This window comes from Vespa velutina, chromosome 13 (genome assembly GCF_912470025.1).
Source record: "Vespa velutina chromosome 13, iVesVel2.1, whole genome shotgun sequence".
NCBI classification, from domain to species: domain Eukaryota; kingdom Metazoa; phylum Arthropoda; class Insecta; order Hymenoptera; family Vespidae; genus Vespa; species Vespa velutina.
Window position 1 is genome coordinate 349,562 of NC_062200.1, and position 27,939 is coordinate 377,500.

Sequence of the window (27,939 nt, forward strand, 5' to 3'; positions counted from 1 at the left end):
TCGTTTTTTCATTCTTCTCTTCCGAACGAAAATACCTCAGGGGTTTTTCATCATGCTCTCTTCCTTCTTCATCCTCGACATTGTTTTTTTATAATAATTTTTTATATCCCGTCGTAAATCTATGATCCCGCATCCTAAAGGATTCAATCGGAGTCGATAGTATAAAGGAAAGAAGAATCAACGCCACCTAAACGGACGAAGATAATTTCGGAGATTTGGTCCAGTCGGCTCGTTGGAGTCTGCGTTGCGTTAAACGCTGTTTGCAATATCGATTGATGATGAGAGAGCGCGCGCGCGCGCGCGCGCTCATCCGTTCGTTTGTTGCTTGGAGACGAGAAAAACGAGGATAGCTGGGTGGGAGAGAGAGAGAGAGAGAGAGAGAGAGAGAGAGAGAGAGAGAGAGAGAGAGAGAGAGAGAGAGAGAGAGAGAAGAACAAATACATATAGACGAAAATTCGTAGCTCCTTCCAGTAGCCATCCGTTTCGCGTCGAACCTAACCAATAAGATTTTCCTTCGATCTTGTTAAGTAAGCTCCGTAAACTCTAATCTCTTTCTCTCTCGCGCACATGCACGCGCGCTTTTTAAGATCCTCATGTCTATCTTTGTATCTCCGTTGCGTCTTCCTTGCGCAGTTTCGTATCGAAAAGTTTGCTCTTACGTAAAGATTACGTTTTCCTCCGCAAATTTCCAGTACGAATCGGTGAGGACCGACCAAAATTCCTGACGCAACTCATCACTTCGCTATAGATTAATTGGCAGCGATTCAATTCTTTCGTCGTAGCGCAAGGCCTCGACGAGAAGAGAGAGAGAGAGAGAGAGAGAGAGAGAGAGAGAGAGAGAGAGAGAGAGAGAGAGAGAGAGTTACGCGCTATCGAATCTTTCCTCTGATATTAATAACTTATGTTCTTTCTTCTTTTTCATTCTTTTCTTTTGTTCTCTTTTTTTTTTTTCCTATCCAACAACTAGGAAAAACAAACGGCAAGTCGAGGAGCGATTGATTTTTTCCAAGATTAATTACACGTTCTTTCCTTTTCCTATATCAATAATTCGTCGCTCTTTAATTATTTCCAAGTCGTTATACGTGATCGAATAATATAAGGAAAGATACGTCGAAAGGTAAGAAGAAGGAAACTCGTAGTCGTGTTCGAATCGATATATCGTAGGAAGAACCGCGCTGGTATCGTGAGAAATACATTTCGTGAAGCTGAGCATGTTCTCACGGTCCAGCGAGGGGCAAACGGTTGAGAAGAGTCTTTCTTTTCGATTCGACCCTTCCCGTAACTATTTATTTTTACGGATACGCGGTCGTTCCGCCAATCGCCAAACGCGATTACGTGAAAAGCAAATTCTCTCGTATCTGTCAGGAAGAATCGAATTATCGAGAGGATGTCCATAAAAAGGGAGTGAATAGAAAATACGTTTTTCTTCTTATTCTTTCGTCCTCGAGAGGAAGAGGGAAGGGAGAAGAGAGAGAGAGAGAGAGAGAGAGAGAGACGGAGAGAGAGAGAGAGAGAGAGGGAGAAAGAGAGGGAGCTTACCCGATTCACCATGGAGATGACTTTAACGAACAGTAAGTGCGAACATGAAGTCTCACCGAGCATTATTTCTTTCCTATAAATTCTATGCCGTTAGATTTGTAAATAAATCGAACCGACGATATTTCTTTGGCATCGACGAAAGGGAACGGTTTTGCGCAGCAATAGTACTCTTGGCATGTACCCCTGAACTATGGCTTCCACATTTTCGAGCCACGAGTATTCTCTTACGCGATGGATAAATAGAGAATCGAAAATGCGTTGACTTTATCGACCGGTGGAAGAAATTTCGAGCAATGTTACAAAATTTCTCCGCTAGGTCGCAGTACGAGTCGAAAATTTTATAAGTTTTCTTTATTCCTACTCTTTAGATCCTTCTCGTATTCGATCGTTATTAGATTAATTTTGTTCGAAATTGCGCGTTCGATATGATTTTTGATTTGGAGATTCTTAACGTTGATCGTTGGCTTAGCAAATGTCAAGGCACGTTATCGTTCTTCTCGAAAGTGTCGATATACGGTGTGTAGTATGCACGCTTATCGATCGTGATCGACAAATAATAATTCCCTCGAATATGAGACAGCGACGATGGAATCGCGTTACAATTAAGATGGTTATCATCGTTGTAAAACGTACGAAGCATGGCCCGAGACGGAATCGATAAATGTCGTTTAGCTGCTGCATAGTTATCCACGTAAACGGCGATTTGAATATTTTACAATAATGCCTTCTCTTCGTTAAAATCATAATAATATAAAAGTAGATGGTACGTAACGTTATTTCTCGCAGAGCCGTCACGAACAACAACGGATCGATCTCTAAACTCGTAAAGATGATGATCGTAAGAATAAGATAAATGCGCGTACTCGTAGCAAGTACTCGTTGCGTCGACGATTCCAATCTCAAACGTTCTAATTTTCGACCAGCTAACTTTGGCTATGAGCCATATGGTACGTCAAACGTACAGTTTGACGGTTTCGACGTTGTTGCTGCAACGAAAAGCATTAATAAAGGAAAGATAGATTTTTATCGGTCTTCGAAGAAGACCCAACGAGTAGAACGTGTAGAGAGAGAGAGAGAGAGAGAGAAACGATAATCCACGCGATCCAAAAAGATATCGAACAAATTTTACGAACAAATTTTTTCTCGTTGAAGAAAAAAAAGAAAAGAAAGAAAAAACTAATGATCTCTGTCTGAGAAAGCTACGCGTATAAAGTCATAAGCGATCTCCGAACTAACCTCAAAGTCCGTGCGAATTCGCGCATCGAAAGGATATTTTCTTATATCGTTCGTTCGAAATGATATTATCGATGTGGTTTTAAAATCGAAAGAGGTAAAATGTCATTACCAAAGTGTATGGAGCGCGTCGTTTGAAGAGTGCATGCGTGCACGATCGAAATAAAAGATTCATAAGGATACTACCGATCGTCGGCATATGTCACGCATGAGGCTAGATCCTACGGCTAATAGATAAAACTTGTTTGGACTTGGGTCGATGAACCGCGTTTTGCGTTAAAGTATCGTTCCTTTGGAATGATATTCATTGGTATAGTTAGACGCGAACGGTTATAACCACAATGGAACGAACATACACGTTATCGTCGAACGTCGACGTTTATCGAAATGAAAGACTTTATTTTATTGTCCGACCTGACTTTCCTTCGGTATTATTTATTACTCGTCGAGTAATATTACGAATTTAATCGATAGTATTAAATTGCTATTGGTATTTCATTATAACAAAGTATTCGCGGTCTCTCGCGTGAGAAAATCTAGGACAGAAAATACATATCGGTGCTCTAACGAATAATATAACGAATTTGCGAACAAAGTAATCATATTGTCGGACATCCGTTAATGGAATCCCAAGCGATGTCGGACGATTATCTTGAAAGCTTATATAGATACATATGTAACCGCATATAGGCGTATAGATGGAATACGAGGAACCTTGAATAATCAACAGTGTTCTGCTGACTGGAAAGATAATCGCGTGCAAGGAGAATAGAAGCTAACAGAGATAAAGCCAAGAGAAGAAAGAAGAGAAATAAGGAAGGAGTCGTGTCAACGTATAAAGGCACAGGCCTGCGTGTCTCATCTAGTAGGGATAAAGAGAGAGAGAGAGAGAGAGAGAGAGAGAGAGAGAGAGAGGGAGAGAAAGAAAAACATCGACAAGAAAGAGTGGGAAAGAGAGTGGCATCGTTTTTCAGCTTGTATATACTCTCTTTCTCCCGCGGTTAGTGTCGCGAATGTACTCGACCGAGAACGCTTCTTCCTTTCCGTACTAAAGTATCGAGTCAAAGTTTTTAATCGTTTTAGAAAAATTCAACGTCGTTATCCTTTTTCAACGTAAAACTGACGCAGCTCGGATGCGCCTTCGAAGAAAATACAAAGGAAAATACAAAGTCACGTGATCGTGAAAACTGTCAATAATAAACAATGGCGACGTTCTACGCGGGAGATACAACTTTTTAAGGTTAGTACGAACGATCGATCGATCGACCGATCGACCGACCGATCGATCGGTCGGTCGATCGAGGAACTCGTACGTTTTATGTAATCTTTGATAGGATATCAAAGTGAGTGATTATATCGAATGTTCTTTTTTTTTTCTCTCTCTCTGTTTTCCTTATCGAAAATCACCTCGTTCGAGTAAATTACAAAATCGTAACATCGTTCTTACATCGTGGGGCTCGCCGAAGAAGGACGAAATCTCGATCGATTTCTCGGATCCTTCGATCGTTGAAATTTACTACTCGTCGATACGATAAATCGAAAGAAAAATAAAAGGATTAGTATGACTTTTACTCGAGCGAACGAATACTCCACGAAGTGATAAGATCGTTTTGCGTGTTTTATTGCGAGAATTGAAAAGAGAAGAAGAGTATTTCTGCCGTTCGATTGATCAGTAGTATAGAGGAGACGAAACGATATAATTTCCATTGTTGGCCATAAACCGAAAACCTATTGGAGAGTTTCTCTTTATATTTCGATCGTCGATTCGTTCTCTCTCTCTCTCTCTCTCGTTAATGGAATTCTCTCGATGATCTAGATCATGAGAGTTGAGAAGCCCTGCTTCTTCTTTGTCTAATCGAAATTACACTTTCTACCCTATCCCTATAGTTTCCTCATTGAAATTTATTAGAAACTTTAGGGCTCGCGTGCTTCGAAAGCAATTTCATGATCCTTTTCGTTGGGATACGATGGAGACTCTTTGCGGCTCTTTTCTAATCCTGTCCCAAGGGCAAAGTTGAGTACCTCTGCTCCAATGAGAGCGACAGGTTGTCGGTGGCACGCCTTTTGCCGAGTTACTCGTTGAAATAATCCATGCTCGTGTATTCCACGCGCGTTTCGTACGCCCACTTAAAAGCGAGTAGACCGACAATGATCCTTTGTTTTAAACGTTAATTATTTTCACTCTACACGAGTGGACTACCTACGGTGCGGCTTGTTTCTTTTCAATGACAATGCGAGAAAGAGAGAGAGGAGGGGGGGGGGAGGGGGGAGAGGGGATCGTTGCGCAACCTGATTACGAGGTCCGTTCGTACGATTCCCTGATTACAGAATCGTTGAGTCGCGCACAATTTCCTCTTTCCTTTTTTCTTTTCTTTTCTTTCTTTCATTTTTTAAATAATAATAAATAAATATTCGTCCAATTGACGTGCGACGAGGATAACGCTCGTCATCTAGAGAAAGCCACTCCAATTTGTTAGACGTTGGGTGTGTTAGAGTCGATGTGATATTGATTCATCAAGGGGCACTTGTTCCAGCGGTAAACGCATCCTCTAATCGGATCAACGCTTGCTCGGTCGGCCCTGTTTACGGGACCGACTAATAACATGGCTTGCGTATTTCATTTCCTCGTTCGTTCGATCGATCGATCGATCGATCGACGCTCTTCGATCTTCGCAAAAACGAATGACCCGGAAACGTCTTTTATCTCGAGAGCTATATATATATATATATATATATATATATATATATATATATTTTTTTTTTCGTTCTTCTTCTTTCCCTCTCGTCGCTCTCTCCTCGGAGCCTCTTACGGAATAAGAGGGTTTAGCTCGTAAAAGGTAGAAAAGGGCTTTGGAGGGGAGCCGATTGTGATGGCCGTGCTTAACCTGGATCCATCCAGGTACGTTAAACTCGTAGAACGACAGTGCACAGTTTACCTGCGGTCTTCTTTCAAACCTCTCTTGGCCATTACTTTCCTCCTCGAATAAACGCGCATTGATATTTTTCAAGAAATGTTTACCATCGGTTCCCTCCTCTCTGATAGATCAAGAGACGATCGATCGATTTCTCTTATCGCTCGGTTTTCTCAAACGTAGCTATCACCTTTCTTCCATTCGGACGCAATTCTACGCGTCGGTATGCTCGTAGATAAAAACTTCTTATTCAACGATATAAACCGAATTGGATCGCGATCGTCTAGGGGCGCAACTCTGAACGGCCACTCTGTTTTTGATAGCAAGAAAAAAATCGGGGAATGATTTTCGAAAAGTGAACAGTGATATAGTTTCTTTCGTTTTTCAACTTTTTTTTCTTCTCCTCCTCTTCTTCCTTCTTCTGCTTCTTCTCGTCTGGAATTTTCGACGACCATGCAGACGACGCACAACGGTGAGTCAGAAATACCGAGGGATTCGTTGTTGCACGAGTTCGAGTATAATTAGTGCGTTCTGTGTACCAGCTGGTAAAGTTTCCCTTGACTCTATCGTTTACCATGTTACGAACTCTGACCGTGTCTCGTCCGATATAAAATTGTCAAGAAAATATAAGAAATGAGTTTGGGAGTTGCAAAATTTGATCTAGGAATTTGCGCTAGGCGCTAGGATAACGAGATAACCGCGATAAACTGCACTTACTTGGAAAATCGATCGATAACGCGAGTCACGTGCCATAGAAATGTCATTGAGATCTCATTGCTTTTTTATCTTTCTCTCTCTCTCTCTCTCTCTCTCTCTCTCTCGCACCCCAGCCCCTCTTTTCTGCGTTTTCCGCAAACGGTCGTTTGCGTTTAAAAATCGAACTTTCTTCTTCTCGATGCATTACGGTCGGCGTGCCTCGAATTTCATTCCGCTAAAATTTCTACATTTTTACGTACCGTTAATTCGCATCTTTCCGTTTCGTCGATCGATTAAATTCTATTCTATTGTCTCGTAGAAATTGCAAGTGACTCGACGCGATAGAATTCGATGCTTGCCCCTTTTTACACGTATTACCATATATAGGTGGAAAAGCATTCTTATCTGCTGAACCAATAACCCACTTTCATACGTGTCGCTCGATAACTTTCCTATTGTTTTCTTCGAAAGAAATTTTTCTCTAAAGCGTACATACATGGAACGATATGCGAGATTAAATGAAAATACAAAGGAAGAAACGATGCGATTATTTGTTACGTCAAATCTCTATGTAATAAATGAGAAGAAAATTGTTGTTTTCTTTTCTTTTTTTTGTTTTTTTTTTTTCGAATGAAAAGGTAACGAGACAGGCGCTCGTCACCAAATAGCAAGAGCACACGTGGGTGACTCGATCGATTCGTCCAGGATGGGCTGCTGCGGGTGTTCGGACGAGGTCTCCTCCAAGGTGGAGCCCGGAGTGAGTCACAAACAAATACTATTATCTTACGCTTTTCATTTATATTTTTCTTAACGAAGCATTTTTCATATTAGTTACATGCTCCTATCATATATAATCAACGACGATAATATCTTATAATAAAGTTAATGCATCACTCGCTATACACATACGTATTATTCGGACACGGCTAATGAGAGAATTTAATTAAGTCATTTCATTAATCTAACAGGATTATTATCGGCTGGCACGTTCCTGTCGCAAGAATGCCTTTTGATTCCATCAAGACGTGAAAGTCGCGAGCGGATATGAAAAGTAAAATATCCACGACGCGAGATCCCTTTCTTAAAGCCTCTGGTCAATGTCGATTTATAAACGTGACCAGACTGCTATCTCATGCATTTCGTATTTCCAAAAGGGAAATGAAATTAAACGAAAAGTTTATTGAGAAATTCAATAGCAAAAAAAAAAAAAAAAGAAAAAAAAAAAAGAAAATAATAAGCGGAGCTTATTCGAAATTCGCTACTCTCCATCAATTATTTTAATAAATTTTAACCTCTTTTATTTTACATTTTTCATTTTTCTCTCTTTGTCGTTTACCTTTACGTTTTTAAATCTAAAATTGAAATTATTTTCAGACTCCGGAAAACGAAGAGATGGCAGCGAGGAGATCCGAGAGAATATTCGTGATCGATCGATCCTGTACCGATTTAATAACTCTAATTATACTAATTGCATTGCTCGGAGGTTTCGTAAGTGTAACTTCGCGTTCATATAACGCTACGTACGTATACTATTAATAGAATCAGACACGTTAATTTTATTGTATCTTTGTTGCAATTTTCCAAAAAAAAAAAAAAAAAAAAAAAAACAAAAACAAAAGGCATTTATAATAACAAATGCGGTAAAAAATGGAGACATATATCGTATAATATATGGATACGATAACTGCGGTAACGTTTGCGGTCGTATCACGCCAAGGGAAACCGATCCAGCGTTGAGTTGCAAGGGTGGCGACTACAAAAATCTTCCGTAAGTAGAATGAAAAAAAAAAAAAAAAGAAAAGAAAAGACAAGACAAGAAATCACGTGACAGAGCATGCAATCGTAGCATCATTCCTTTAACACTCGTAGGTACCTACAAATGCAGATCGAATTAAACGGTACAAAAACTCGGCGATGTGTCGCCAAATGCGACGACCTGGAGTATCAGTAAGTAGAACTTTCAACGACGTAACACGGATGAAAGAAGAAAGGATCATCCCAACTAATGTTTTCTACATTGCAGAATATTCTTTCTAAATCGTTGTATACCAAAAAAACTAACAGACACCGCCATATCTCTGATTAAACGTCTCGGATTAGAAAATTTCTATAAAGTAACTAATTGACATACATATTTAACGTTGCAATACGATTCTGAGACATGATTCATTGGATTTTTCATTGGTATTTTAGGAAGTATCGACTGATCTCAGAGTAGCTTGGAGAGAGCTGATGTATCTCTGTTTAATTGCGCTTGGTTAGTGACATCATCAACGACATCGTCATCGTCCTTATCGTTCATTATCATCATCGTCAGCCATCAATCATCATAGTCATTAATATATCATTGCTGTCATCGTCTCAAACTCAATCTCTGAAATATCGCTCGACGATTCATTAATTATTCAATCGTTTTCAGCATTTTCTCTCGGTATTCTGATAGCCTTCCGTTATATGGTACAATGGATCGTTTACATAGTTTTAATTGGTGTAATCGTTGCCTGTATCGGCGGTACAACTTATCTCTGGTGAGTCCAATCGTCCTTCTACCGGAATCTTATTCTCATGGAATTCCTTTTTTCTTTTTTTTTTTTTTTCTTTCTTTCTTTTTTTTCTATTCAGGATGGCCTGGTATCAAGAGAAAAAAGAATTGGACTCGAAAAATACGTCGGAGAAAGAAAACTTTGAAGAAGACTCGAGTCTGCAAGCATATTTCGTTTACGCCATCGTCATGTCAGTTGTCACGGTCAGTCCTCGCGATATTTTACCGTCGAAGACGTTGTTGCAAAAACGAAAAAGAAAAAGTATTCCTATTTTTTCCTCGTAGGTGATCACTCTATTGATCGTTTTAGTAATGAGAAAAAGGATCGCTTTGGTGATGCAGCTCTTTCGTGAAGCAGGAAAGGCAGTTTATTCGATGCCCGCTCTACTTCTTCAACCAATCTATGTAAATATATTCGTAGACGTTTCTGTTTTATCAATTTTTATGAGTCACCGAAATTGAGACACTGAAAAAAAAATCATCATTTCGACAGACGTACCTGCTCATTGGTCTGAGCATGTTCGCTTTTATTTATTGCATGCTCTGGATCGAAAGCGCCGGTACCATTTATAAAAATAAAACGGGGATTCACTTTAGGAAGGATGCTCTTTTGATAGTAAGTAACGTGTCATTCTGAACTATTCTAGAATAAAGGACCTTTTAATATAATAATAATTTTCAGGCTGCCAGATGGTACAATCTCTTTGTTTTCTTCGTCATGTGTGAGTTTTTCCTTGGTTGTCAGCACATGGTCGTGGCGCTCGCTGTAGCCCGTTGGTTTTTTACAAGGTGAACTTCTCCAACTCGCTTCTCCAACTAACAAAACCGAACACAGTTTTAATGGATTGATATATTTTGAATAGAGATAAGAAGAGACTATCGTTGACTGTGACTAAAGGATTTGGATATCTCATAAGATATCATTTGGGTACAATAGCTTTTGGTGCTCTGATAATCGGAATCGTTCGTTTGGTCAGAGCTATGATCTCCTTCGTACAGAATCGTTTGAAGAAGTTCGACAACGACCTAGTGAGAGGAATTCTTTGGTGTTGTCAATGTTGCCTTTGGTGCTTCGAGTGTGCTCTCAAGTTTCTTACTAGAAATGCTTATATCGAGACAGGTACTTTCTGTTCACTTTTATTAAACGTTTCTTCTTATCAACATTTTTCAAAGTCTTGTACATCGTGTTGTTTTTTTTTTTTTTTTTTCTTTCTTCCTTTCCAGCTATATACGGATGTAACTTTTGTTCCGGCGGGAAAAAGGCTTTCCAAGCACTCTCGAGTAATATTTTGAGGGTCGCAGCTATTAACAGCGTTGGAGATTTCGTTTTGTTCTTGGGAAAAGTATTGGTAGTTGTGTTGACTGTTATCACTGGAATTTATTTGATACAGGTACATTTTTGTCATTCGTTCGAACTGTTCTTTTTTCTATGCTCCCTTCTCTCACGTATTTATTTGCATAGAAGAAGGAAGGATTGCAACATCCCTGGGTGCCAATTGCCCTGGCTGGGGTATTGGCTTTTCTCGTTTCGCATTGCTTCATTTCGATTTACGAAGTAAGATTAACAAAGATTAGAAACATTTCGAGACGTTACCGTGAAACTTGACTAATCGATTTATTTCAGATGATCATAGACTCCATATTCCTTTGTTTTTGCGAGGATTGTGCGAAAAATGACGGCATTAGTAGGCCGTACTTCATGAGCCGTGGACTGATGGTAAAATTATTTCTTACGTTAAATTTTTAATCGTTCTCTTTTTAAATAATATGTTTATTCTTGTTTTTTTTTCTTTTTTTTTTTTTTTTTTGGTTCTTTTTATTACAGGAGTTTGTGGAAAATAGCAAGAAGGCGTTACGTCAGTTGGACGAAACTCAATGAAACAACGTTCATCGTGATTTCTCGCTTTTCAATTGCTTTTTCTTCTTTGAGACAACCAAAATGAAAAACAGGAAAAGAATGAAATGTCTGCGACGTATTCCAATACTGATAAAATAGATTATTTTCTTTTTTCTTTAATCGTGTCGAGAGTTCTAGGAATTTTTTGGAAATAAGTTAAAATGAAAGAAGTACGGACAATGCAAATGTTATAAATCATCGAACAGAGTCACAAGAGATTTCTTTCAATGCTAAAAAGACTGCAAATTAATTCCTCGAATTTCTGTCACGTTCGACGCTTCGCGAGATTTCGTTGAGATCTCGTTCAGTGCTAATTTCTTAACTCGCACATCAACGAACATAGATTAGGTACAAAACATCGATTCTTGTTCCTAAACATATTACGTACAACGTAAGAGAAGAGATCGAAACCAAAACCGGAATCAGTGAAAGGAAGAAACAAAAGAAAAAAAAATGAATCACATTTTTATACGACAAAGTTACAATCTTCACAAACGCAATACTTTTTCCATTAACTTTAAAAGCGCGCAAATGTTTTGGATATGTCTTTTATATATATATATATATATATATATATATATATATATATATATATTTATATTTATATATATATTTATATTTCCTCTTTTTTCCTTCCTCAAATTAAATAGGCATTCGTTAAAGCGAAATCGATTACCTCGTTATTCGCAAGGTATTACCGCGAGAGTATTTTATGCTCGTTATATTACATTTAAGTATATGTTTAATAACAAACAGCCCATTGTGATCATACAGATTGCATTGTAAATAAATAATATTCCATGAATCTAGATACTACAATATAAAAGAATAAATTGGTATAATTCTTCTTGCATTGCATCTGCATGTTCATGGGTGAGAATACGACATTGAGACTCTGGAATCGTACGAGCATATTGAGAGAATGTTATTATTTATACTTTATAGAGTTACAGCTACTACTGTTAGTGCCGTCTATTATTATTGTACGTTTAGGAAAATACAATTCTATACGATTTGTTTCTATACTCACGTGTACGTTTTCTTTCCTCGATTAATATGAATATCCAAAGACTTTTTTTAATTGTAGGAGAGTGAAGATATTGAATTGATAGAGAGAGAAAAAAAAAAAGAATAAAGGAGGAACGAACGAAGAGACAATAGGACACGCGCATATGTACTTGAACGTATTATATTAGCATAAAAGCTAACATTTTTATTGGTTTATTTATTCCCTTTTTTTTTTTTTTTTTTTTTTGTATCTTTTCTTTTATTTTCTTTTATTCCATTCGATTCGGGCACACAATTATTGCATGTATGTATGTATGAATTACGAGAATACCGGGTTGTGTTTTACAGCTTTTAGCGGTACACGCATGTAAGTGGATCCGTTTTACAATGATAAAGCTGGCAGTAAGAGTCGGGTCGACATTAATCCGTGAAGGTTTATTTCGCGTGGGCGTAGATTAATTAACACCTCTTATTCGTCTTTAAATCTCGAACGATTTAACACTATCTGCTGTTACAAAAAGAGAGAAAAATAGGAAAAAGGAACGTTCGTGATTTACACGATTTTCGATCTCTCGAAAAATAATAAACAAGTGAAAAGCTTTTCGTTCGAACTCGGAAGAAAAAACGCATATCTGTGTAAATACGGAAAAGTTAAAACTGCGCGAGGAAAACAATTTTGTCCTCCCGCGGTGGAAAGAAAAATTAGAAAAAAATATGTCTGCACGAGAACGAACGAGATAAAGGCTGTTTGTTTCCTTTTGAAAAGTCGAAGGGATTATAAAAATTTAAGAAATAAAACATTGGAAAATCGTTTCCATTGAATTTTTCATACGTGCATACAACATTAAAATATTGTCACGATTTTGACAACACCAAAAATACACGTTTTTCTATCTTGTGTTTTCTTTTTTCATTATTACTTTTGTCCGATATATTTAAGGTTTTTATTCGTAAATTCAAAGAATATTTCGCGATTTTTCACAGCTGCGAAACGAGAGACGTATGGAAATGAAGAAAAAAAGAAATAAATAAAATACTAAGTAATTCTCTTGGGAGGAATCTTTTTTCCTCGATGCAATGAAAAAGGGAAAAGAAGAAAAAAAAAAAAAAAAAAAAAAAAAAAAAAAAAAAAGAAAGAAAAAAAAACTTTGAGATTCGCAAAGATCGTCTTCTCTACGTATTCATTAGTTATATAAACGATATTTTAATATCCAGTCACATTGCTTGGTCGATCTGAGGTGGCCACAATTTCTTCGGCCGGAAAATTCTGCGAGACCGAATTTTTTGTTCTTTTTCTTGGCCAAGGAACTCTAAATTAACGACTAAGAAGAACGCTCTTCGTCCTCTGATGGATAAATTGCACTCAGCGTTTGACGCTACTCTTGTTCGCTTTCTCTCTTTCTCTCTATATTTTCTTTTTTATTGATTTCGTCAATCGAGCCATGGTCGTCGCACGACATACTACAAATGTACATGTTGTAAATTAATAAACAATTCGAAGTAACTCGTAAAGCATCAGTCTTAGTCGTTAGGAAGTTGAATAATTTTGCGCATATTTCCAAGTTAATATTTGACGTACATAGTTGGTAAGTATATGTGTGTATATGTATACGTATATATGTGTACATTAATCGAAATTATACAAGGAAAAACTAGAGAGATCTTCGAGCCAAAATAAGAAACGATTCGTGTGTTCATTTTTGATAATAGATCCAAATTTTGTTGTATTCTAATCTCTTTCTCTATTCCAGAAATTCGCACGCTCGATAAAAATGGAATAGACGCAAACATTTTCGATCTAAAAAAGATAAGCATTGCAGATCATTCCGTGATAAATATATAAAAAGGAAAACAACTATTCCTTGTACATAATAAATGTTCGTGTGTATGTGTGACTATGTTTAGAAGGATTGTAAAATTGATTATGCGCATATATATGCATATATACTATATAATATTATCCCTTGGAATAAGCAAAGAGTCTGTATTTCGATCCTTTGAATCGAATGGCCAGCATTCGATAATTCAAGCGAATGGTTATACAATTTTTTCAAGCTCGTCTCTCGATGGGTGTGTCTGTGTGTCCTCTGTGTGTCTCTGTGTGTGTGTGTGTGTATCGGGTGACACCTTGCAAAAATTAATGTCAATTAATAAAAAATTTTAAATCGGCCTCGCCTTCGGCACATATATATATATATATATATATATATATATATATATATATATATATATATGTATGTACAAATTACGTACTCGAAGCACCGCGCATGCTCTCTCTTTCTTTCTAAACAAATACATTTTACACGATTGCGCCTAAAGGACACAAGAGGGGAGCCGGGGATACATCTAATATAACATTTTAGGTGTGAATGCAGCTTAATCATCTATGCATTGTTTTCTATGTGGCTGTTGCCGATCGAATCGTAAGCACGTCGTCGGGAATTTTTAACCGATCGTAGCACGAAAATGCGATAACAATAACGACGGCTACGAGTGTCGTTTAGAAAGAAAGATCAATGAAAAAAGAAACAAAAAAGGAAAACCTAGACACTATTGCGCTAATGTGCTTGGCCGGCAAGCATATCTACAATTACGAATTTTTATTATTTGTATTTTTTTCTTTTTTTTTTTTTTTTTTTCTTTTTTTTTTAAATTAAAACAAACATAGAATCAATTTCGAGCGCGTCGTTATAGCCATCACCAATGAAATAATTGTAACGCACGTACTTTTCTATAATTGTTATGTTTTTCTTTTTTTGTTTTCCCCTCCCCTCTCCCCCCTGCCCTTGAATACGACAGCTTTATAATTCAAGGTCCTGCTTTGGTTAAGAAAACATTATCTTTCCGATTCGGTTCTCTTCTCTCGAAATAACATAGGAAAAGATAAAAAGGAGGAAGGGAAAATTTAAATTGCGATTCGAGCTCGACAGAAGGAGAAGAGAGAGAATGTAATAGGGAAAGAAGGCGTATAACGGTATAGGAAAATGGACGTGAGACGTGTAAAATGAAAAGACGAAGGAAGACCCTCGAGAATTGCCGAGACTCAAAACGTACCGAAGCTATACGAATATTTCTTTTTCTTCTTCTTTAATATTTGTTTTCATTTATTCTCGAACACCGTGCCGTCTCGATACGAGTTAATATCCACGTTGTTCATCTATATCAAATAATAATAATAATTATTATTATTATAATAATATAATATAATATTTAATATATAATAAAAATAATAATAATAAACTCTGCAATATTTAATACAGGCTTGTTCACACGGACTAGATACACTTCCCACGAAGGGATCGAGCGCGATAAACGCTCGATAATCATTATTTCTTTTCTTTTTCTTTGTTCTTTTTCTTATCCTTCTCTTCTCAACGCTAACAGCAACGTTCAGCTATATTCGCGTATCAAGATAATTCAGGAACGATTGGATATAGATGTTTGGCGTCGTAAACGTAACCGCCATTATTTTACGTGGGTCACCACCACGAGGGAGGAAAAATATAGATATACATGCTTGTGTGTGTGTGTGTGTGTGTGTGTGTGTGCGCATGTGTGTGTATGTGTTTGCGTATATATCTTACGTTCTTCGTCATTTGAGAAATTTCTGGAACGTTCGAACAAAGTGTGTTTAAAAATGTCGAAGCAACGTAATCATTCATCAGCAACGACGAAGGGTCCTTGTAGAAAAAGGACTCGCGATTCGCGCGCGCACATTTGTGTGTATGTTTGGGTGGATGTTTGTGGATGGGGTGCGGCGATAGAACGAACAAACTGGTTCCTCCTGAGATTAAAATCCTACCGTCAGGAAGAATAAAAAAAAATCACACTGGGAATTTCTAGCTCGTCTCGATCGAGCGTTCATCAACAAAGACTGCAACATTTGGAGGCGTCGCCCAAATGAATATGACATACGGCTGGCATACCGGTACAGCCTTTACCAACTACTCTTTCCTGCACGAGATGAGCAAGACCAAGATTCTGATTGATATCACCGTCGCTGCCACGATGCTGATGCTTCGTGTCGCACCACTGATGACGTTCTCGCCATTTGTCGTCCGAGGCGGCACATAGTAGCACCGACTTTGGTGAGGGCGGACTGACACGATCGCGTGCGATGTTACCGCAAGAACGAGCCTTGTAAAGTCGACCCTTCCCGAAGAGACCCGGTAGAGGTACGCAGAGCTTCTTGTGAACCGCAAAGTAACGGCTGAGCAAACGAATTTTTCTACTTTTGCAGTCGTTCCTGTTTACCGAGGCCCCACGATTTTCCTTTTCGTTCGGAGCTGTTTGATTATTGATCAAACCACCATTTAGATCCTTTCTTCTATCGTCGTTACAACTTTCGACAGTCTGACACTTTGTTCGTTGATCCATTCTGTTGATTTCTCTAGCAGTGGAATTGCTATCCGCTTGCTGCCTACTCACAGCTTGCGACAAACTAGATTTACCGAGGGACCAACCCTGCAAAAGTCTAGCGCCAAAGCCCTTAGCTTTTTGTACGGTCGTAGCAGCGTGCGATAACGGTTGATTAATACCGTGAGATCCGGTGCTACTTTGGGATATCGAGGAGGACGAGGTTGAAACGTTTTGGACGTTTAAAATCGTCGAGTTGCGAGATACGTGAGAATGATTGTGACAGGCCGCCGATGGGCCCTCGGCTTCTTGCACCTCCGTTATTCGATTCAACGACTGGCTTTCTCTCAAACGTGTTTCGCCTGCTCTTCTTCTACCTGCCCGATGTCTTCTCCCGAAGGCCACTTGATTTTCCGTTGATCTGTGCCTTCCGCCGGCCGTCGTATTGCTAGTTGTCGTGTTCGTAGTGCCACCACCATCGTTACGATTAGTATCGGTTGTACTCGATGGCGCTTCGCTCGTAGTATGTTCCCCATTTCCAATGCCGCTACCTCCTCCTCCTCCTCCGCCCCCACCTCCGCTCCCTCCAGGATCCTGAGAATCGCTAGAATCGTCGTGACTATCTCGCCTAGGTGGCAGAGGCTTCTCCGTCGTCGCGCCGAGCTTATGCGCTCTCTTCTTTCTACTCTCGCTGTCGTCGTCGCTCGCGTCCGAGCTCGAACACGAAGCCGTTCTAGTTTTATGGAACTTGCTCCTTCTCTGCTCGTATCCCGTCCGTCTTACTACCCTACACTTGGCGGCAGAAGCGTTGTTGTTGGTGCACTCGCTCGAACCCACCGTAGCCTGCATCGCGTCTCCGTCCTCAAGTATCTCGTTCAACGTTAATTGCGGCGGTGACATGGAGCCTGTACTACCAGGCGACGGCATCGTCTTATATTTTGGCATTGAGGATTGATGATCGTCGTGCGTGCTCGAACGAAGAGGAATCGAGACCGTCGACGATTCCGTTAGAATCGTTGTCGTCGTCGTGGAAATTAAATCAGACGGTCTAGAGACAGCTGGCGACATCGCGGACGCTTCCAAATTATGTCCTGTCGATCTATGCTGTGCACCCATTCTCCATTTATTCGCTGGAACAGGCCCTAAAGGTCTCGTACATTCGGTCACGGATTTCGGTCTACTCTCGACGCTCCCTGGCTTTTTCGACCAACCTGGCGACTGAACGATCGAGGTACTAAATTTAGACTTTAAACTTTCATCGAAGATCGAGGATACTTTCGTCGCACCAGGTATTACTTTTTCGAATACCACGTTGTCGTCCTGCTGTACAACGACGGTTACGTTCGAACGACGATTCGAGGATGCATCGGCAAATTTGGCGTCCTTCGTAAACGACTTTAACTTTGATTCTTCTCGATCAGGCACAGCGGCATTGCTCGAGGAATCTTGTTGAGTCGCGAGCCTGGCTGTCGCTACTACTTTGTGCCCAGGATGTTTCTCTGGGAGTTGTCCCAGCCTTTCCTGCAGAATATGAGAGAGCTTCCCTTCCGAACGAGAGCCACGACGATTGAACGAGTTCAAGGTCGAGTTGCTACCACGTTCTTCTCTTCCGGAACACGAGGAAACGTCGTCCTCGTCTTCCTCCTCTTGCACGATGCTGCACTTTCTCGTACGTACGTTCTGCAACGAGAATAGGAATCTTTTTTTCCTACGGCAGGAAAGCTAAGCTAAGGAGGTCACTTGTACGTTCGAACGTTAATCACGATGTTTGGCAAGATGGCAGTCATGCGATACGTACCTGAGGTACGTCACCAGGCGTGCGTGGAACACTCAGCAACGATTGATTCACCGTACCAAGTAAATTTTGATTAGCGTGAAGATTCGTCGTTGCCTCCTCTTGTCTGCTGAAATCGAATCGAGGAAAATGAGGCTGTTTGATATTAACTGTCGCTCGATCTTTATCTATCTACACATACATACATACATACATATATATATACATATATATACATATATATATATATATAAACACACACACACACACACACACACACACACATCTATATATATGATACGATGATATAATATATACCTGGGAGAAACATCAAGTATCTCGGGGCGCGCCTTCTGCACCTGTTCCTGTCTATGAGCTCGCAATTTTCTCTCGGCCAGCAGGAAATACGTCGCCGTTATGTGATTATACTCGTTCTTGTCTAACGCTCTTTAAGAAAGGAGAGAAAGAGAGGAACGATTATTCGAGGAATTCATGGTAACGATCAACGCGAGTAGGATACGATTCGGATCCTTGCGATTTATACTCACTCTAATATTTCTTCCTTGGTGGCAATGTTACCGTTAACCATTTTAGTAATAATAAGATTATGATGATCGTCGGATACTTGTTGACGAGAAACTAGAGGTAACGCTTCCACGGAATCCGTGTCCAATCCTATAGCTAACCAAGTATCAGAGGCTATCTCTTCGAGAGAGGCTCTTCCTTCGGGCTCTCTAACTAACATTCTAGCGATCAAACGTTTACAATCTTCGGAGACGTGTGCTGGAATGGAATACTTGCAATCCATGATCATGGTCAATGTCTCACTGTCGTTTGCCTCTTGAAACGGTGCTTGCCCGCAGACCAGCATGTAAAGTATCACTCCGAGCGACCAGACATCTAAACGATCGTTCAAATTTTGAGAAATGATTGAAGAACGAATGGGGAAAAAAGGAAAAAAAAGAAAAAAACAAAAAAACATAAGGACAACGTACCAACTGCAGGAGCATCGTAGCTGTCGCCGAGAAGTATTTCGGGTGCCGAGTAAGCCAAAGAACCGCAGGAAGTTTCGAGCTTTTGACCAGGACAAAATCTATTGCTAAAACCAAAGTCTGTGAGTTTGACAGTACCAAGTTTCTCAAAGAAGACAACGTTCTCCGGCTTGAGATCCCTGTGAACGACGTGCAGCCGATGACAATAAGATATAGCACGGACTATCTGTCGAAAATACGTCCTGGCCACCTGTTGAACGAAAGAGCTTTTCATCGATAGAACTTATCAACAAAAGGGAAACTTTGTTTAAACTGTCGAAACTTTCGCATTTAATCGAAAGGTGAATCATGAGGAAACAGCTGTCTCTCTTATGAGTATAGAAATGCACACAAGTTTGGCAGCTTTGCAACTACATCCTCGAGATACTAATTTAAGAAGATCGCAAGAAAGTATTGTATAATTCGTACCTCTTCGCTGAGTCCACTGTCGTGGCGCATGATGTAGTCGTAAAGGTCACCGCCATCGCCCAGCTCCAAGATCAGGTACAGCTTCGTCTGCGTATCTATCACCTCGTACAGTCTCACCACGTTCGGGTGTTGCACCAGTTTCATGCATCGCACCTATTAAATCGACCGACACTGTTGGAAACCGTAGAGAAAGAGCCAGAGAGAGAAAGAGAGAGAGAGAGAGAGAGAGAGAGAGAGAGAGAAAAAGGAAGGGAGAGGGGTCATCGACCTCTTATCTCTTTCCACACGATTATCTCGTTGATCTTAACTAGATCCATAACTTGACGGAGATCGTAAATCTTCGTCGACAGGATACACTCGTTAATTCAATCTCGATTTCTTTCCGTCTAGTCTACTCATTGAAATGTTTTTCATTCCTACATTTCGCGCTTACACAAGGTAAACAAAAAAAAAAAAAAAAAAAAGAAAAAGAAAAAGAAAAAAAGAAAAAAAAAAGAAAGAAGAAAAAAAGGAAAAAGAAGTTGAAAGGAAGACAGGGAGAAAAAGCATCAATTGGAGGCGTTTTTTCCTCACCTCTTGGAAAAGATGCGCCCTAGATATCTCGTCGAGTTTGCTCTTGTCTATGACCTTCACTGCAACCTTCTCCCCGGTAAAGACATGTCGAGCTAGCTTAACCACAGCAAAATGTCCACGACCAAGAGTCTCTTCCAGGTCGTAAAGGCCCGCGATCTTGCCATCGTAGTTGCTGTATCCCACCCTACGATGCATCTCGCCGCTGCAAAGAGACAATTAAGAAATAATAACATTTTATTCGTCATTTTTAGACAACAACTACAAGAAAAATAAATAAATAAAAGACAACGAGCGATGAATTTTGGTGTAACGCTTTATATTACAAATTAAAATAAGTTTTAATAGCCTTTCGAACGGACGATAAAGCCGATCGGCTGAAAACAATCCAAATTTTGTTGTCCTATAGATCGAGATGGAACGCGCGCGGGGCAGACTGTCCGCGTTCGTTCGATAAGAGAGAAGGAAAAGTTAAAAAGGAAAAAAATAGTCATCGAGATAGGTAAAATCGATCATTTCAAGAGGAAATGTCTAACGGCGTCCTCGAGTTCGCCTCTATCGACGGAGGGGTCACGGGGATTATTTTTAACTCACCAAGGCAATAATTAATTAGGCTTTACCAGCCGACCGAGGGTCAATGGCGAATAACCAAGTCGTATTTACGATCTCAGTGCCGCAAAGAATTTCGAAAGGGCAGATTTGTATTCCGCGCCATTTAACACGTTCGGACATTGGGCACGATATTTGATCGAAGGAATGTAGAAATTCCTTTCGAAAGTGCTAACTAAAAATGTCCTCTGAAAAAGATTAATAAGATGGAAACGACGAGATTTCCAATGGATTGAAATCGTCTTAAAGCCAATTCCGGTTCGCACGATACTCGAAGTGGCTTGCTTACGTCAAACGCGAACGTATGTTGGAGTAAAGGGGTCGCGTTTAATGCGCCCAATGCGCATAACGTGCAATTTCTTTTTTCTATACCGACAGAGAGAGAGAGAGAGAGAGAGAGAGAGAGAGAGAACGTGGGCGAAAGGGGAGATTACCTTCGAACCTCTTAGAACGTCGTTGGCCGATCAACCAGCTCCCGATGTCAAACGTTATATAGCGCCCTCGCGTCACGATACACTACGATGATCGATTATGTAGAATCGAAACTTTCAACTATACGATTACAAATTCGTAATAACGAATGCGCGTATTACGTTTATCGTCGTTCATTCAAGCGAAATATCGTCACGATCACGTGCAATGCGCGAAGAAAGATACGATAGTCGAATTTTGCAGACATCCTTGGCGATCCGTTCGAAATAACGCGGACGACCCAATTTTAAGCCCACGGCCCATAGATCACGATCGCTGTCGAGTATTACATAGAAAAGCTTCGTTCAATTCGCGATATTTCGAAGGATCGCCAATCGAGCGTTAAATAAATGTAGAGACGTTAAATAGCTGGTGCCAACAAAAGACCACCGGCAGGCAGATTCGAAGCTCTTCATCTTGGACGATGAGACCGAGCTGGACCGGCATCGGAACGATGTCGAGCGAGCGAGAAAGAATAATATACGCCATATATAAAGGCGTAATATTCAGCATCCATAGACACGTAGTACGTATGTGCCAGAGGAGAATTTCGTGCTGCTTTCGAGGACGCGGACGACAAAAGAACCGAGTCTAATAAAAGCGAGAGGGTGCATCATCGAGTAAAGGCTGAGGGCGCATCTCGTCTCTCGAGGTCGAGTAACAAAGTTGCATGAATGCTACTACCCACTAGTGCCCTTACGATAACTTCGTTCTTGAGAATGTATAGCTATCTAGACGTGGCAAAAGCATTAGGAAACTGGGAGAGTGGAATGGAAATTTCTCGGTCGAGTCGAGTAAGCTCTTTCGCGGATATCTCTTTCTGCGCGTGTGTGCGACGAGGCGTCACGCGCCGAAAACAAAAAAATAACAGTAGCGAAAAAAGAAATAATAATAAAAAAAAAAAAAAAAATAAAAAAATGTTAAATTAAAAAAAAAAAAAAAAAAAAAAAAAAAAGAAAGAAAAAAAAAGATTGTGATATCAAGGGGATTTTAAGCCGGACAAGCCGGTGGCAAAGCTGTCGTGGTGAATCTCGATCGTTTTCGAGTATCTAGATAGAAGGTCGATCGGAGAAGCTTGACACTTCGTCGATAACATTTGCCTCGGCCATTGATATTTACATCGAATATACATATACGTACATACTACAACGGGAAGCATTGCCATCAGTACATACAGATGTACCGCGTGCAACAAGCGCGAATAATATAACGCGAAAAAAGTCACTTTACTATCAGCGTCGTCGATGCGACATTAAAAGAATTCGTGAAACGAAACAAAACTACTAATCTTCGCGTAAACGTGCACGATCCTTTTCATTGCTTTATTTTCCTTCTTTTCTTTTCTTTCAATTATATTACTTTACAATGAGGTCGATATTCAAACAGAGTTCTAATGCAAACGGATAACGATAAAGAAGTTAAATTGGATCTGCGGATATGTGTATATCCACATACTTGGTACACAGATATGTTTAATCCTGTCATGACGACAACGACGATAGGATCACGTAGGATTACGCAAATTAATTCGATTAGGTGGCACATTATAAATATATGCGCATCTATGCGATTCTATAAGCACGGACACGATCCTTTCGAAACAACGAACAAATTCGATTATCGATATAAGCGAATCCTATCAAGATGCTTCATAGAAATATTTATTTGGACGATAGTGAACGTTTTTTCTCGTCTCTCCTCCCGGATGGAGTTCTACGATAAGATTTGATCGGATATCCTTGGGAAAATGGAAGAAGAAGCTAAATTTCCTTCTCGTCCATGGGTTAAATTAATTTGCAGCTCTTGCTATTACCAGGATTGGCGACGTTGATTGCTCGATTTGCTACAACTTCCGGAGGAGACTATTTTATCCTTCTTCGTGATTAAGGAGGGAGGGGGGGGGAGAGAGAGAGAGAGAGAGAGAGAAAATTAATAACGAAAAGATCAGAAGAGACGGAATAAATAAGAAAGTCCAAAGATAAATAACGTAATATGATAGTAAAATATATAAAGCGATAGAGTATGCATGCTCATCGATGATCATTCAAATTCATTTCGCAACCTATGTGACATTAACATCGACAAAAGTGAAATTATCGCATGAATTATCAACCGGATATATAATTATATCCTCGAGTTATTCGCATAACGTTCGACCATTTATCATATCATTATATTCTTTAAGAATTCTATTATTTCTCTTCGTTTATAATTGTCGTCATTTGATTATCCTAGGATAAAGGAGATTTCGAACGAAAATGACAATTCGTTTGAGATTCAAAATAATTACAAGATACAAAGTAAGGTGTGCCGTGTTTGAAAATAACGCACAGTAAGCATTTAATAGATAGTGGATGCGTACCGTTACAAAGATTTCTCGTTTCTTTCAGGCGCGAAAGATATACGAGCTTGAGGTATATCGTTTACCATGTTTCTTCTTTTCTTTTTTCTCTCGAAGGTGAGTTCGAGATGGAGGGGGGGGGGGGGGGGGGGGGAATAAAAAGAAAAAAAGAAAAAAATATCGCAGGTAAACGTAGGAAAGCTTTGAAAAAAAAAAAAAGCTTTTTTTACTCAGACAGAGGATGTGCGTAGCCTCGTTGACAGTAATGAGATAGTAAAATCCTATTGCTCTTACTTTGCACTGCCCTGAGAGAAAAGTTATGTAATATGTTAGACTAGCGTACACGTACGTACACGTTCTCGCGAGATCCTTTTTCCTCTCCTTCGAAACATTATTTTCGATTTCCCTCTTCTGTAGAATGGATTAACGGGTGTGGCTATTTTAACGGGACACCTTGTACAAGAACGGACATGGGAAGAGAAACCGGCCTTAGTACAATGCACGAGTATAACGTTACACGCTAATACTCTAATTATTTCAAGTCAACGTTTTCCTAAATCAATGTTATTTTTTTGGAAAACCAAAAAGTAACAATAGAGAGAGAGAGAGCGAGAGAGAGAGAGAGAGAGAGAGAGAGAGAGGGCGCACAATAAAGCATTAAAAGAGTGGAAGAGTTAAAGATGTTCCGTTTAAGCTGGCTTAAAGCCGCACTAACGATTAGAAACGATTAGAGCAATTTTTTCTCAATGTCAAAGGTGACCATTCGTGACGGGAATACATGCACGTGCGTTTGCGTTTTCTCTGTACGTGCGCCATGGAACTAATGAATAATAAGACGCGATCAACGAAAGTGGTCCATGAAATCAAAGATTCTCTGTTATTCTTCTCTCTCTTATTCTGCATACCATTTTTCTTTTTCCTCGGTTCGTCGATAGACGATGACGTAACGAGGCGTTAGCGTCTTCTCGGAGAAAGATCAAATGTTCCTTCTTCTCTCCCCCCCCTCTCTCTCTCTCTCTCTCTCTCCCTCTCTCTCTATCTATCTATCCATCTATCTATCTCTTCTTTACTTGGCCTTTGCCAGAAAAGCTGAGAAAAATTTCTTTCTAAGAATGCTGAAGCTTCCATCTTTGTATCTACCAATCTTCTTCGTCATCGAAATCGTTCGCATTGATTCGCGACGACGTAGACTCGTCTTTCCATGCTTTTCAGGAAGTCAAAGGAGCGTCTATAAAAGTGGAGAACGTTTATTGATACGATACGTCTCGGAAGAAAGGTATCAACCGATGTTTCTCATCGGACAAGAGAAAGGAAAGAGAGAGTGAGTGAAAGAAAGAGAGAAAAAGAGATCATAAAGAACATTTTTCAAGAATACGACTTACCAAGATATATTCGGCGCGAAAAGGTTAAATGACTGTTAGTCTCCTGTCAGGAGTAAACATGGCGGTAACGATATTCTGGAGTTAACTACAAAGAAAAAGAGGGTTTCTCTTTCTTTTCTCTTTCTTCCTTCGGTCGATGAGTTCGCATACTCGCAAGGAGAAATATTATTCCAAATGTGAATCGAAGCGTCACCCTCGTGCACGCGTACTCGTGTAAAGACGGCATATCGTAGAAAATGGACAGAAGGAGAAGGAGACACAGAGAGAGAGAGAGAGAGAGGGAGGGAGGGAGGGAGGGAAGGAGGGAGAGAGAACGAAACAATCGTCCGGTGCATGTGAACGCATGCGAAAAACATTTCTATTGATATCTTCCTCTCCTCTCCTATCAAATCTTAGCAAAAGTGAGAAGGATCTAAAAGTATCATCAAAGCAAAAGAAAGAATAAAATTCGGTGAAAGGACAAGAGAGGACAAGTCTTTCTCACCAGGTCCAAGGCAGCTTCAGGAGCCATGTTTACAGAAGAGTCTATTAAACCTTAGAAAAGGGAGGAACGAGATGAAAGGGTTGAGATCTATATATACACGGATGGAAGCAAAGGCAGACACGCGCTTACGCGCACACGCTTAAACGATTATCATACGTACAGGCTTTTACGATCTCAGCTAAGTAGACGACGACGACCAATTATCCAGCCAGCGACAGCAGCAGCAGCAGCAGCAGCAGCAGCAACAACAACAGCAAAGTCGTTCGCCACGATACACCGTCATTTGTAAAACGAATTCATATATAGGCGCGCTTACTCGCTGTATGGAGCAATGCGCGTCACCTGACGCCGTTGCTCGGCCGACTTCTCCCTCTCCCACTCCCTCTTCCTCCTCCTCCGCCTCTTTCTTCTTCCTCCTTTATTATCCCGTTTCACCGTTACTTTTCGCTTTTCCTTTTCACCGTTTTCCCTTCTTTTGTGGTGTGCCTCGGTACAACCTAAGAGAGAAACGGATCGAACTCAGGATTCTCGTACGTCCAACTGCAACCCAGACGCAACCCAGGACGCGTGTTTACACAGCACCGTTTGCATCCTTCCACTACTCTTCCGCTCGGTATTCTCTCTCTCTCTCTCTCTCTCTCTCCCTCTCGCACGCCTCTACGGCTTCGACACCCCCACCCAGTCGTGCTTTCTCTCTATCTCTTTCCTCCTTCGTCTTCGTCTTCTTTACTTCGATCCTCTTACAAATTCCTCTTACAAAGGAGGAAAAAGAAAGCTCTTCTACTCCTTAGGACGTCGCGACACACTTCTCTCTCCGTCGTGCGCGCGCGCGTGCTACAACCCAGCTACCTTTTTAACGTTTTCTATATCTTTCTTTTTCTCTCCTCTAACTTTGTCAGCGGTCCTTCTCGCATCGCCTATCCCTCTCTTTCTCTTTTACTTCCAATCGTAGCAAGCAGAAACGCGCGCGCGCGCGCGCGCGCTCATATACCAGGAGACGAGACACGCTCTCCGCCGCCGAACACACATACACGCGCGTTGTTCCGTCTCTCTCTCTTTCGGCCGATTCTGGGCCGACTCTTCCGGTCTCGTGCACGCGAGGGAGACAAATACGCACGCATACACGCGAAAAATTGAAACGCACGCACACTAAACACTCTTCGACGATGGAGATATTTATTGAAATTTCTATTCGCCTGGCAGAGCTTATTCGTCGTGCCAAAAGATTCGCGAGAACGATAGAGACGACTGTCGTTTTGTATCGGAAATACTTCGTCCGAGAATACGATATCTGTTGGAAATTCGAGGTAAATGCGCAATCAAAAGTCTTCAGACGCGAAACAGACTCGCGCAGCGAGCTCGCCTCGCCGCGAACTATTTACGCGTTGAAAAGTTAACTTAGAGCTTCCTCCTAGAACGGCGAAATAAGAAAGAAGCCGAAGGAGAGTTGCGTATACGAAAGTTTCCCCTTCAATGTACAGATGGCGCATCGAGAATCAATTATTTCCTTTCTTTAAGTTGCCTGCTTTAAAAACGACTGAAACTTTTTCAACGATACGATTTATTTCGAAAGCGGCAATGAGAGATTTCTATAGTCGATAGTATTTTGAAAATTTCCCCGATACTTTTTCCATTTTCTACCTCGTCGTGATTGGTTAATTTAAATCATGCGACGATATATACGAAAACTCATTGGACCGTTGAGAATGCTTATATAATCGATGCAACGTTTCGACCAATAATAGTTGCGCTTTAACGAAACTATAATTATCGATACATATTATCGATAAGTCTTTGATCTTATCGAAGCAAGCAAAGGGGCGGCGGGGGGGGGGGGGGGGGGGAAGGGGTCAAGACATATTGCGTCATACTGGCGCTCACGCTGTGTATCCTTTCGGTGCACGTGCACGTAGTAGGATTTTAACCTAAAATGTATTATTAACTAACAGATCTATAAATAGTTTGTAGAAGATAGATAGAAAGAGATATTTAACGGGTATTAAGAATGCATTAAATAAGACTACGTTATAAACTGTTTAATTCTGTTGTAGTTGTTTTCCACTCGTTTGAGAAAGCAATATTCGCGAATATTTCTAAGTGTCTGATGTAGGGTTATTATTAATCCCTATGTTTTGTCTATGTTTGGATGCTTTAATGGTAGCGCGAGTAGAATTCTATATTAATTACACTTGTTAGTGCGGATTTTTTCCTTTTTTTTTTTTCTTTTTTTTTCCTTCCCTCTTCAAAATCTGCACACCTACGCGACAATAGATTTAACTATTAACACTTTTAATAATTTTTGAATTGTAATCACTTCAACAGCCATTGATACGTGAAATAAAATGACAACTGGTATATTTGACAATTCACCAAGAGAAATGCAGTTGATTAATTCTGTAGACGATACAGATGCCAAAGAGGAATATAACAATGTTGAAAAAATAAGACTGAGAAAAGAATTGGGACTATTGGAAGGTGTTGCCATTATTTTAGGAATCATATTTGGCTCGGGTAAAATCCTTCTCTATTATTGAAAATTGTAAAGGATAATATAAGGAAATTGAATTTGTCTATATAAACGTTTCAAAACTTTCCGTAGGCATATTTGTATCCCCGAAAGGTGTAATACAAGAGGTCGGAAGCGTAGGAGTTTCCTTGATTATAT

General features: G+C 40.1%; 3 protein-coding genes across 13 annotated transcripts in view; 2 read left to right on the forward strand and 1 right to left on the reverse strand.

Moving 5' to 3' along the window:
* Positions 1–3,516: 3,516 nt before the first annotated feature.
* LOC124953646 (choline transporter-like protein 1) lies at positions 3,517–10,863 on the forward strand. 4 transcript variants are annotated; one of them, XM_047505335.1, is made up of 17 exons: positions 3,517–4,012; positions 7,019–7,137; positions 7,755–7,868; positions 8,000–8,148; positions 8,250–8,327; positions 8,404–8,494; positions 8,574–8,637; positions 8,800–8,908; positions 9,003–9,126; positions 9,208–9,327; positions 9,416–9,538; positions 9,605–9,711; positions 9,786–10,042; positions 10,147–10,313; positions 10,385–10,477; positions 10,547–10,639; positions 10,748–10,863. In XM_047505335.1, exons 2-17 carry the CDS (start codon positions 7,087–7,089, stop codon positions 10,799–10,801), a joined length of 1,794 nt encoding a protein of 597 aa, XP_047361291.1. In that variant the 5' UTR covers positions 3,517–4,012; positions 7,019–7,086; the 3' UTR covers positions 10,802–10,863. The 4 variants fall into 4 exon arrangements, with proteins under 4 accessions (XP_047361291.1, XP_047361292.1, XP_047361290.1 ...); XM_047505336.1 differs by lacking the exon at positions 3,517–4,012 and adding an exon at positions 5,575–5,671; XM_047505334.1 differs by lacking the exon at positions 3,517–4,012 and adding an exon at positions 5,698–6,156 and having other exon boundaries at positions 10,388–10,477.
* Positions 10,864–11,458: 595 nt separating this feature from the next.
* On the reverse strand, positions 11,459–26,707 carry LOC124953642 (SNF-related serine/threonine-protein kinase). Of its 6 annotated transcripts, XM_047505323.1 has the most exons (9): positions 25,435–26,707; positions 19,991–20,192; positions 19,418–19,570; positions 18,953–19,199; positions 18,506–18,857; positions 18,276–18,404; positions 17,982–18,087; positions 17,480–17,905; positions 11,459–17,401 (listed from the first exon to the last, which is right to left on the reverse strand). In XM_047505323.1, exons 2-9 carry the CDS (start codon positions 20,183–20,185, stop codon positions 15,692–15,694), a joined length of 3,318 nt encoding a protein of 1,105 aa, XP_047361279.1. In that variant the 5' UTR covers positions 20,186–20,192; positions 25,435–26,707; the 3' UTR covers positions 11,459–15,691. The 6 variants fall into 6 exon arrangements, with proteins under 6 accessions (XP_047361279.1, XP_047361277.1, XP_047361275.1 ...); XM_047505321.1 differs by having other exon boundaries at positions 11,459–17,863; positions 17,982–18,084; positions 25,435–26,706; XM_047505319.1 differs by having other exon boundaries at positions 11,459–17,905; positions 17,982–18,084; positions 25,435–26,706.
* A 431-nt stretch (positions 26,708–27,138) lies between these two features.
* Positions 27,139–27,939, forward strand: part of LOC124953743 (Y+L amino acid transporter 2) — a 2,949-nt gene continuing 2,148 nt past the window's right edge. The window contains exons 1-3 of one of the 3 annotated variants that reach the window (XM_047505574.1): positions 27,139–27,270; positions 27,597–27,785; positions 27,874–27,939. The exon at positions 27,874–27,939 is cut by the window's right edge and continues 157 nt beyond it. In XM_047505574.1, coding sequence (XP_047361530.1) covers positions 27,617–27,785; positions 27,874–27,939 — 235 coding nt within the window. In that variant the 5' untranslated portion in view covers positions 27,139–27,270; positions 27,597–27,616. Of the gene's footprint in view, positions 27,432–27,596; positions 27,786–27,873 lie in introns of all 3 variants that reach the window. The other 2 variants (XM_047505576.1, XM_047505575.1) reach the window with 2 other exon arrangements.